Below are 12736 nucleotides of genomic sequence, written 5' to 3'. Positions count from 1 at the left end.
TGCCAGTCCAGACGGTCACCTGGTCCAGCCTACAGACAATGCTCAAGACCCATTATGCTCCGAAACCCTCCAAATTCATGTGGAAGCATGCCTTCAATCTGCAGAACCCGAAGGAGGGGGAGTCCATTAATGAATACATTGCTGCGTTGTGCAAGGCTGCGGCCGATTGTGAGTTCCGCAATCTAGATGAATCTTAGTGAAGTCCTTTTCATTCTGCTAGTATCAGGAATATGTTCAGTAAGCCGCCCTGAGTCTACGGAGAGGGGCGGCATACAAATCTAATAAATAAAGAAATAAAGAAATGAAGAAGATGAGAAAAGATCTTACAATGACTGAACCTAGATTTTTGAAACATACTGCGATGGGAGTACAGAACAGCCAAACAATAGTTGTAAATACAATGTTAGCTTTTGGCATCTTATTTGATATGCAGTTGTCATTAATTGTATGAGATTATTACTTTTTTATTTTTGTGTTTTTGTATATTTTAATTTTTGAATTAGTTACTATTTTATATGCGTATAAAAAGTAAAATATGAAGATTTACTCATAAATATTATCCAGCTTAGTTAGATCACTGACTTAACTGCAGAAATCAGCTGGAGTTTAAATATAGCTTGAGGAATAGGGCAATACATTCATTAAAATTTTCGTTAACTGCGATATAAAAATGGGAAATAGTATAGATCACATTACATTTGTCGTTACAAAATTAATGTGTTTATGTATCTTTAAATGATTATTGGAGGGTTTTTTACATTTATACATATATATATTTATGTCAGGTAAAAACAATGGAGAAAATGGAGAACTCCAGGACATCTACAACTTCCCTAAAATCCAAACAAAGGTATGCAATGAAAATTAGTTGTATCTTTATTAGTTAGAATATTTTCTATGTAGGTAAATTGCCTGCCCATTATGGCTGAAAGTTGGGATAAATGTTAAATGAACTTCAAACAGTTGTTAAATGACCAGTCATAGCTCAAGTTCTATATGTACAGTGTATCAAATATGAATCTAAATTTTTTCTTTTTCATTATAAAATGAAATAATATATGCAAATATTGCTATTAAATCCTGTTGAGGGAGCCTACAAATGCTACTCACTTTTCACATCAGAACTGTATTCTATCCAATTACAAATCAAGGTGAAGATAATTGAATTTAATTCTTATTTGTATTTGTATTTATATTGTATTTATATTAAATCCATTTTTGAATATTTGAATTATTGAAGAAGATTTTTAGAACTGAAATACTAGGGTTACTAGTATACTAAGATTATAATTTTTTACCTTTGATATGTACAAGATTATGATATTTTTCTTTGCTTATTTTTATTTTTCTGAGTGCCAACTAATATCTATTTTAATTCACTGGTAAATTACTTTTTTAACATTTATTTTAATTTTAATTTTTATCATAGATAAGCTACACCATTATAATATTTTAACATGCAGACATGCAAGCAGTATTAAGCTACAAGCATCTCCCCTTCTTCTCATACACTTCAACATTTACTTTTAGATTACTATGATTACTATGTATTTAATGCTGTTGGAGATAGTTGAAAGTACCATCTTGGAAAGGTCTGACTCGCAGTATCCTGTTTCAGGCTAAACAAATTCACCAACTCTATTTACAAATGGTTCATTGACAAATAGTATTCCAGTTAAATTACATAGGCAACTACTCTGTTGGCTATGCAGACATATATATAGCTTGGAAAATATACTGTGTTTCCCCGATAGTAAGGCAGTGTCTTACTTTCTTTTTACCCCCAAAATCCCCCCTATGTCTTTCTTTCGGGGTATGTCTTATATTGGAAAAAAATTGAAAGGGTCGCGTTCCCGAAGGCTCAAAGTTGACTCAGCCTTCCATCCTTAACGAAGGTAAGTCAGAAAAGCACAGGGTCTGCAATGTTTGGGGTCCATCAGCTGATGAAAGGCACCGAAAAAAAGGAGGAAAGGAGCTAAAAAGAAGCAGCAGGATTGAAAGACCCGCATAATTTCCGAGCTGAGATAAATGAATGATGAAACCTGGACTGCCGGGCGGCCCGCCTGGAACGCCAGCAATTCCGCCGGGCCGATTGCCGAGCGGGGACGGGGCGCGGGAGGAGGCAGCGCTGCACCAGACCCCTCAGGCCGCTCCGCCCGGGATGGGGCTCCTCCGGAGGGGCGCACGGGGGCTCGGGAGGAGCCCCATCCCGGGCGGAGCAGCCTGAGGGGTCCGGTGCAGCGCTGCCTCCTCCCACGCCCCATCCTCGCTCAGCAAGAGAGGCACGAAACCGCTGCTTATGCCGGGCGGCCCGCCTGGAACGCCAGCAATGCGGCCGGGCCGATTGTCGAGCGGGGGCGGGGAGCGGGAGGAGGCAGCGCTGCACCGGACCCCTCAGGCTGCTCCGCCCAGGATGGGGCTCCTCCGGAGGGGTGCACGGGGGCTCGGGAGGAGCCCCATCCCGGGCGGAGCAGCCTGAGGGGTCCGGTGCAGCGCTGCCTCCTCCCGCGCCCCGTCCTCGCTCAGCAAGAGAGGCACGAAACCGCTGCTTATGCCGGGCGACCCGCCTGGAACGCCAGCAATGCGGCCGGGCCGATTGCCGAGCGGGGATGGGGCGCGGGAGGAGGCAGCGCCGTACCGGACCCCTCAGGCTGCTCCGCCCGGGATGGGGCTCCTCCTGAGGGGCGCACGGGGGCTCGGGAGGAGCCCCATCCCGGGCGGAGCAGCCTGAGGGGTCCGGTGCAGCGCTGCCTCCTCCCGCGCCCCGTCCCCGCTCGGCAATCGGCCCGGCGGCAATACCCCCCATGTTTCCCCGAAAGTAAGACATATGTCTTACTTTCGGGGTATGGCTTATATTAGCCGACCCCCCTGAAACCCCCCATATGTCTTACAATCGGGGGGGTCTTACTATCAGGGAAACACGGTAGTTTAGAATTTAGTCCCAATTCAAGATATAGGAGAGCACAGTTTCAGGGAACTAGAGCATAGCCATGCAGAGAAGGAAATGTGATCCACAACAGTCCAGGAATCAAATCCAGGAAAAATTAGTCAGCTGACCCACATCAAGGAGCTACACATTAAGGAGCAAACAGGAAGATTGAACACAGGAACACAGATCTGACATTGGTGAATTGTTTCCAACATCTGATTTCCAGATAAATGCAAGTTGTTTTTAAACAGGCCAAGTAGATATATGGCTCAGATATAGTCATTGGCATCTTCTCAAGGAGCCAAGATCACATAATAAACGTTAATATGAAGTTATCCAAAATCTCCTAAATGGGCAATTCTAATTTTTCCATTTATATGGATATCTTCAGGATTACTACTGTATTTTTGGAGTATAAGACACACCTTTTACCCCCCTAAAAGTGGGTGGAAATGTCAGTGTGTCTTACGGAAAAAAGCCATTTGGCCTCCCTAAGCCCCACCCCTGCACCTCATCTTTGCAAAAAAAAATGGGCCCATTTTTCCCAAAAATGAGGTGGACAGAAGGTCTGGAAAGCCTAAAGAGAGTTCCTGGGGGATTGGGGTAAGGCAAAAACAACCCCATTTTTGTGGGAAAATGGGGGAGAAATGGCCCGTTTTTCACAAATACAGGGACATTTTTGCTTTGTCCCAGCCCCCAGGAGCTCTCTGCAGGCCTCTCAAACCTTTTGTCCAGTCCATTTTTTTTTTTACAAAAAATGGGTGGAAAATGGGCCCATTTTTGCAAAAAATGGGGCATGTAGAGGGTTTGGGATGCTGGAGAGGACAAAACCTTTTTTTCTTATTGCCTCTTGAAATTTTGACGTGTCTTATACACTGGCGCGTCTTATAATCTGAAAAATACGGTATATGGATTTTCTTTTTTTTCTTCTCTCTCTCTCTTTCCTTCCTTCCTTCTTTCTTTCTCTAGAGTTTAAGGAAATTTCCTGTCATACATCATCATCATCTCGTTACCATCAGAAGCTAAATTCCTTCATACTGATTGTAGTATAGTTACTTTAATTTATAACATCCTAGTTAATTTACAGGGTAGTAAATTTACATGCTCCTACATATTAGTTAATTTGTGTATTAAAAATATATATGGCCAGCCAACTCACTCTTTGTGGCTTGGGGCAGCTTAGAAAGATAAAATCTTTGTAACAGAAAAGAATAGGACAGAAACCAATAAACCCCACATCATTCTAGTATATAAGAGACCAGCTGCCAAAAAAGACAACACAGTTATTTTATTTATTCATTTATTTATTTATTAATTCATTCATTCATTTATCAAGTATGTATTTGTAATATACATAGGTACAACATTGTTTATATACATAAGATGGGTACTGATAAGTGGGAACAATTGGACAGGGATGGTAGGAACGCTGGGGCACTTATGTATGCCCCTTACTAACCTCTTAGGAATTGAGTGAGGTCAACAGTGGACAGTCTAAGGATAAGGTTTTGGAGGTTTGGTGACGAAACCGCAGAGTCAGGTAATGAGTTCCAAGCATTAGCCAATCTGTTGCTAAAGTCATATTTTCTACAGTCAAGTTTGGGACAGTTCACTTCGACTTTGTATCTATTGTGTGCTGGTGTATTGTCGTGGTTGAAGCTGAAGTAGTCGTTGACAGGTAAGACGTTGTAGCAGATAATTTTATGAGCAATGCTTAGGTTGTGCCAAAGGCGATGTAGTTCTAACTTTCTAAGCCCAGGATTTCAAGTCTGGTTCCGTAAGGTAGTCTGTTCCGAGTAGAGGAGGGAAGGGCTCTCCTAGTAAAGTATCTCTGGACACTTTCTAATGTATTTATGTCCAATATGTGGTGTGGGTTCCAGACAGATGAGCTGTATTCAAGGATTGGTCTGGCAAATGTTTTGTATGCTCTGGTAGTAGTGTAATATTACCAGAGAAAAAGCTACATAAAATTAGGTTAACAACTCTTGAAGCCTTTTTGGCAAAGTTGCTGCAGTAAACTTTGGCGCTTAGGTCATTTGATATGAGTATTCCAAGATCTTTGACAGAGTGATGGTCATCTGCAAGGTCTTATTTAGTCAGCTTGCATTTGGTATTCTGATTTTTTTTTTTTTTGCCAATGTGCAAGACAGAGCATTTGTTGGTTGAGATTTGGAGTTTCCAGATGTTTGACCATCCTGACACAGAGTTAAGGTCTTTTTGGAGAGTAGTAGTGTGGTTGGTGGTGTCAACCTGCACTGCCTGCTGTTGCATTCTTTGCTTGATTGTCATAGAGACGGGGGAGCGGTAGATAATAAAGGGGGGTTGGAAAGTGTGCAGGAGGATAAACGTTTTGTTCAGTTTCGATTTCCCAGATTTCAGCGAGACCATTAGACTGGCAAATTCCTGAGATGCCTGGGAGGAGCATTTTGGACCACCTGATGTGTCAGGACAATGGAGATTGGACGGATGCCCAACAGGGGGGTGGAAAAGGGGGTTTTAGTATATGGGTTACGCGCCATTTTGTTCAGATTTTGCTATGCTTCTGATGCTTCAAGTTTTGATTTTGACAATTTCACTTTTAACCTTAAATGACAGGACTCTGAGTTTTATTTGTCTGAATTCTGACTGGCAGTTTTACAGTTTAGCATTTTTGTTTTATTTAGTAATGTTTCATATAACAAGGGGTGTTCTCCGGGGAGCTCAAAAGATCAAGATGGTATTTGTGTCTGCAGGATTGAAGTCTTATCCCCTTTTTTACATATTTTACATATCTTGACTTTTTAAATTACTTTTTCATACAGTCTTCCTAATATATCCTATATGTGTGATAACTGACTTTATTTTATTTCAATGATTAAACATCAGTTGATTGAGTATGATTTATTTATATTGATTTATTTATTTGTTGACAAACTTTGTTATAAACATATGTATTGCAGTCTGGGAATCAGTAAATGAATATTTTACCATATCATCTAAGAAAAGCTCAGTATTTTCAGACATGCCTTAAGTTGTCTTGGCTAGCTGCTTTGGCAAGAAATGTGATTAAACTAAACTAAACTAAACTAAACTAAACTAAAGCAATTTGCTGCTGACCTATGCAAAGAAACTGTTTTGTGTAAATTACATTTGACTACATTTTTCAAGCAAGGAAGTGCTGGAATTTCCTAACAATGTTGTCTTTTCCACCCAGTTGTTATATTTAGTGAGAATTCTTGCTTTATTGAAACATATACAATAAGCTACAGTATTCCAATAAGTCTGCAAGAATTGCAAGTCACACAGGCAATTCAAGGAAACTGAGCAACAATGCAATATTATAGGCATATTTAATCTGTCAAAAAAATGTGGGAAGCCACCCCCTCCTAGAAGAAAGAAATATTTTGAGGAATATTAAAAAAGGCAGATCATATTTCCCAAAGGGAGAGATGGAGAAACATGTTTTGTTACAGGTAGAAAGCAAGCCCCACTTTTCTTGTAATGAGGTTGTAATGAGAATTCTTGCATGTTTCAGAATTACATAGTGGACCTCTAAGTTTCTCCCTTGTGGGGTGCCTCAGGGGTTGGTCCTCTCCCCCCTGCTATTTAATATCTACATGAAACCGCTGGGTGAGACCATCCAAGGGCATGGGGTGAGGTATTATCAGTATGCTGATGATACCCAGTTATACATCTCCACCCCATGTCCAGTCAGTGAAGCAGTGGAAGTGATGTGCTGGTGCCTAGAGGCTGTTGGGGTCTGGATGGGTGTCAACAAGCTCAAACTCAACCCTGACAAGACGGAATGGCTGTGGGTTTTGCCTCCCAAGGACAATTCCATCTGTCTGTCCATTACCCTGTGGGGGAGGAATTATTGACCCCCTCAGGGAGGGTTCACAACTTGGGCATCCTCCTCGATCCACAGCTAACATTGGAACATCATCTTTCAGCTGTGGCGAGGAGGGCGTTTGCCCAGGTTCGCCTGGTGCAGCAGTTGTGGCCCTATTTGGACAGGGAGTCATTGCTCACAGTCGCTCATGCCCTCATCACCTTGAGGTTGGACTGCTGCAATGCTCTCTACATGGGGCTAGCTTTGAAAAGTGTTCGGAAACTTCAGATCATGCACAATGCGGCCGCGAGGGCTATCGTGGGGCTTCCCAGATTCGCCCATGTTTCTCCAACACTCCGTGGCTTGCACTGGCTGCCGATCAGTTTCCGGTTGCAATTCAAAGTGTTGGTAATGACCTTTAAAGCCCTACATGGCATTGGACCAGAATACCTCCGGAACCGGCTTCTACCACACAAATCCCAGCGGCCGATAAGGTCCCACAGAGTTGGTCTTCTCTGGGTCCCGTCGACTAAACAATGTTGTTTGATGGGCTCCAAGGGAAGAGCCTTCTCTGTGGTGGCCCTGGCCCTTTGGAATCAACTCCCCCCAGAGATTAGAATTTTCCCCGCCCTCCTTTTCTTTTGCAAATTACTTAAGACCTACCTATATTGCCAGGCATGGGGGAACTGAGACACCTTCCCCAGGCTTTTATATTTTATGTATGGTATGCGTGTGTTGCATGGTTTTTAAATAATGTTTTTTTAGATGTTTTTTAATATTAGATTTGTTTCCATTATAACATTGTTATTATTGTTGTTGTGAGCCGCCCCGAGTCTACGGAGAGGGGTGGCATACAAATCTAATAAATAATAATTATCATTATCATTATTATCATTATCATTATCATTATCATTATCAATATCATTATCATTATCATTATCATTATATTGGGCTGGGTACTCACACTTAATGTTCCCAATCCTAGCTCATCACCTTCTGTACCAGTGATGATGAACCTATGGCACAGGTGCCACAATTAGCATGCAGAGCTATATCTGCTGGCGCATGAGCCGTTGCCCTAGCTCAGCTCCAATGTGCATGTGTGTGCCAGCCACAGATTTTTGGCTCGCACAGAGGCTCTGGGTGGGCGTTTTTTGCTTCCAGAGAGCCTCCGAGGGCTCCAGGGAAGCCTTTGGAGCATGGGGAGGATGAAACACGAGCTTACTGGGCTCACCAGAAATTGGGAAAGAGGCCGTTTCCAGCCTCCAGAGCGTCTCTGGGGAGTGGAGGAAGCTGTTTTCGCCCTCTCCAGGCATTCAAGTGGCTGTAAGGAACCAAAGATGGGAAGCAAAGCATGAGATATTCAGGAGATGGAGAGTACATTGTGCAGCCTGAGGCAGGCAAGCTTGTGCTTCACTAGGCTTCTGAAGCACTCTATGCTCCACTTAACAATCTTTAATAATCCCGGGGGGCTGCTCTTCCAGTTTCCAGCATGCACATGCATGCCAGTCAACTGGTCTTTGTGCGCGCATATACATCATAAACAGGAAGATCAGGTGGCCGATCCACATGTGTACACCAGAAACCTGAAGAGCAGCCACCCGGCACACATGCTCACCAGATGGCTGCACTTCTCATTTACGAGGCGCACATGTGTACATGTTCCCATTTAAGCATTTAGTGCCAAAAAGGTTTTCTAACACTGTCTCATAGTATGCAAATAATATATATTGTAAGAATTTTATGAGTGCTTATTAATAGGACTGCAATGGGAATGTTGACTTTTTAAAAAATGAAATTGATTAGTTTTATCTTCCATTTTTCTCAAAATATATTTTTTGTTCCAGACATATTATGAAAAAATGAATTTAATGTGATGGATTTTTATTTTAGTTATAAAATATCATGGCATAATCAATTAGGTTAGTCCTTAAGGATCCATAGGATTTTGTGTCTGTTTAATGCAGACCAAAAAATTAAAAATTTGGATGTTGAGGGAATGGATTCAAAAAATCATTCACTCCTTAGACTAAAACATGAAGTGATGTTTAACTATGTAGTTCACATTGAAAGTTTTGTTTCTAGGGCTCATTTAAATGGTGATAACAAATTCCAAATTGCACACTTGGGGGGAGAGCTCCATCCAGGAATATAATTTAGCCATTCAAGAAGATAAAGCTGGTTTTCTCAACCTTGGCAACGTTATGACGTGTGGATTTCAATTCCCAGAATTCCCTAGACAACACTGCTTCTGAATTATCAGAACTGAGATTATAAGGAGAATATATGTGGGGTTTCTTTTCAAATCAACATTCTGACCAAGACCTTAATCATCTTTAAAAGTTTGAAAACAATTTTAGTGCTTAGATTATAATATCCTTTCATCATTTTAATTCTCTGTTACTTTCAGCAGCTGGAATGGCTATTCATGACATGTTTAAAATACTTCATAAAACATTTACTATGAAATAAATGAAATGTTTTAATTCAACTGTGATCTGATACATTTGCTGTGCATATGGATCAGATCACTATTTCACTATTGAGAAAAATAATTTTTATAAGGAAGGAACAGTATTTGCGTCTTTAAAAGTATTTACAATTATTTCATGTATCCATTATTATTTTTCTTTTCTTTTTTTCAGTTTATACCGGATTCAAGAACTTTTATTCCAGTTAAAGTAATCAAACAAGGTAATGGGGGATTTTGTGTACTTATATTTATAGAATAGAAAGAATGTGCATTAAAAAAAATTAGTGTTGCCTGTGTGTAATGGGAGCAAAAATACATCTGCTTAACTTAAGTATGCTGGAAATATTCTAAAATACCAACTCTTTCAGCAAAATCAGTTCTTTCAGACAATTCCCCTCAGTGAGATAAATCTTGCATTAGTCAAGTCATATAGAAGAGCTTGTCATCCTTGCAAAAAATTAAAATCTGGATTGAGTTTACTCTCCCCCCGCAACACACAATGGTTTGGCAACAGGGCAGGAATCCCTCCTTATGTAGCCTTAAGGATAGGAATGAATCAAAGAAGGTTGTGCAGAATAACTATAAAGAGCTTTTTGGTTTTTAAAAAAAATTATTTACTTTCTTTATTTATTTTGTCAAGTGTATATTTGCTTACAGCCATAGTATAAACAAGTATAAATATTGTTGTGAATATATAAGAAGTACAAGCATGGTTATGAGTACATGATATTTTACAGATACATGGGGACATTAGGACAGGGATGGTAGGCATGCTGATGTGCCCCTTACAGACTTCTTAGGAATGGGGTGAGATCAGTGGTAGACAGTCTAAGGTTAAAGTTTTTGGGGTTTGGGGAAGAAACTACAGAGTAAGGTAATGCATTCCAGGCATTTACCACTCTGTTGCTAAAGTCGACTTTTTGCAATCAAGTTTGGAATGGTTTACATTAAGGTTTTTTTTGTTTAAAATGTTTTTGCAAATAAAACTGTATTGATATCAATATATTTACTTCGATCATTCACCAGTAGTTTATTAAAAAATATTATAATATCATCTTACAAGTGCTATAATTTGGTCCACGGAGAGGGGCAGCATACAAATCCAATAAATAAATAAATCAGGGATGGGTGCTAACTTACCTCACTGCAGGTTCACTTCTTCCTGTGCTGCTGCATGGTCATGCCTTGTGGGAGAGCACGCAGTTTGCGCATGCACGTATGCAAAATGGCAAAAATCTTTTAAAAATCTTTTTTAAAAATTAAAAAAATTAAAAAACCAAGATGGTGACCTCCTCTTCGGCCGATTGCCAGGACACGAATGATCTGCGCAGGTCTGAGAGAGAAGTACACAGACCAAGCAGATTGGATGACTTTGTCACATGGCTTTCGGAGTGACCTTTTGTTGAACCAAGGAGGGCGGGGTGTTGAATATTTATTGACTTGGTTATGTCAGACATGTTTAAATCTGATTGGGTAAAAATAACCGGGAAATTTAAGTAAATGTCAGTTGAATTGAGCAGGAAGAAACAAAGTATAAAAGCGGCAAACCGACACTGTTTCTTCATTCGCGCCCAGAGCAAAGTATAGCAACTTTCTTTCTACTGTATAAAGAATAAAAGAGCATTTATAGTAACTACAGTCTCAGTATTATTCAGTGACCACATTCATAGTGCCAGAAACTCTGCTTCTGCACATGCTCAGGGGAAAAAAAGCAAAAAAAATGTTTTTAAGATGGTGGCGCCCACAGACTGGCACCGACCAAACTGGATCCAGTGGGTTGCTACCGATTTGGGCAAACTGGTCCAAATCATAAGGAACCCACCCCATTTGGTAAGTTCCTTTTCCAACAACAACAAAATTCCGTACTGTGTTCCACTTAGCAAAATTGGCATAGAGCTTTTGAAAGGCTTGGAAGGTAGTGAATGGTGAGATCTACTTTAATTTTGCATATGGTCATTATATCAGGAATTCAGAGATCTGATGTTAAGTGATAATAATTACTCCACCACCAAGTTATTTTCCCTTCATTTTTAGAAATTCCATTTGCAACATAACCTAACAGGTACACATTCTGTTATGTCCAAGCACTTCAAACATACTTTGGATTGGGTGCACTCTTGTATCTGCCAAAACTCTTTCATTAAAATCATTACCTTGATTTTTTTAGTGTCCTATCTAAAGTTTCCATAGTTTCTTTGGCTGTTTTTACCTTCAAATCCACATTTTCAATATATAATGTTACATAATACTGAATATTGTGTTTCATAATGTCATAAATAAGAAATAATATGTATACGTTAATAAATGTAGCTTATGGGGACCACTCAGAATCTTTCATATCAACCCTAATGTGTCAGGTTTTTTATCAAAATAAATATATAGATTTCTAACAGTTTCATTATTATTTCTGCAGTTATTCAAAATATTACACATCGGACGCAGTCTGACATTCTAAAGAAGTCTCCTTTATCAGGACCCATATTAGGTGATTAAGATAGTCCTTATTTTTTTATAAACATTCTGTGCCTTACTTTCACAACTTATTTCTGGGAGGCTCTCTGTCTAAGTGGATATAAATAGCTAAACCAATTCTTATTAGCTTGTACTGCATTTGGAGAACAAGCAATGGAGCTGTATGAAAAAGAAATTTAAAGTACATAGTTAAGCTTTTCAGTCATTGGTAGTGCCAATTTTGTTGGTAACAATAATGCTTTATTTTAGGGGTGAAATTCAGCAGGTTCAGCGGAAATTTTTTGCAGTTTGGAGAACTGGCAAATGCCACTTCTGACTGGCCCAGAGTAGGGTGGAAATGGAGACTTTGCAATATCCTTCCACCAGGAGTGGGGTGGGAATGGACATTTTGCAGTATCCTTCCCCTGCCACGACCATCAAGCCACACTCACAGAACCAGTAGGGGAAAAAATTGAATTTCACTCCTGCTTTATTTTGTTAGCATTATCACAACTTGAATGATATCAAAATTTTGTTATGGTATTCTATTATATCCAGAAAGTAAGTAAAAGGATTTTTAAAAGCTGATGTATTCTGAGTACATAACATCTTTTTGGGATGGTAAAGGATGCCTGTTTTTGGCGGTTATTGAAAAATAAACACATAATTTTCTATAAGTTATAATCCTTATCCTACTCTACTCTACCAGTTGACTCTTTCTACTACTGATACTAATTTGTATATGATTGGAATTTTAGAAACCCTTCTAAATGATTAATTGCTTCATTTATCTGTACTGTATGTGTAGTGCATCTTATTGTTCCTGATTTCAATGCAACAAAACTGAAACCTCCATTCTCCTCAAGGTTGGACATATTTGAAAAACCAAAACAAAGTGTAGGTAAGTAGTAAACCTTGGGTGAATAGAATTTTTCTCTCATTCACATAGAAATGCCATATGTTTAACTATGCCCGTGATGTGAAATGGCAGACAAGCTGTTGGATGTATACTCAGTTACCAAAAAGCCACATTACTTACATGTTATGCTTCAGAAGCTAATTCAATTGCTTCCTA

General features: G+C 39.8%; 1 protein-coding gene across 1 annotated transcript in view; it reads left to right on the top strand.

Annotated features, from left to right (window-relative positions):
- The window catches only part of LOC139167122 (target of Nesh-SH3-like), an 84895-nt gene that overhangs the window by 31418 nt on the left and 40741 nt on the right, over positions 1-12736 (top strand). The window contains exons 6-9 of the mRNA XM_070751541.1: positions 786-850; positions 9383-9431; positions 11624-11695; positions 12470-12562. Of these exons, the coding sequence (XP_070607642.1) occupies positions 786-850; positions 9383-9431; positions 11624-11695; positions 12470-12562 (279 nt within the window). The remainder of the gene's footprint in view (positions 1-785; positions 851-9382; positions 9432-11623; positions 11696-12469; positions 12563-12736) is intronic.

Source organism: Erythrolamprus reginae, chromosome 4 (assembly GCF_031021105.1).
Source record: "Erythrolamprus reginae isolate rEryReg1 chromosome 4, rEryReg1.hap1, whole genome shotgun sequence".
NCBI lineage: Eukaryota > Metazoa > Chordata > Lepidosauria > Squamata > Dipsadidae > Erythrolamprus > Erythrolamprus reginae.
This window is presented reverse-complemented; position numbering and strand designations above follow the sequence as displayed.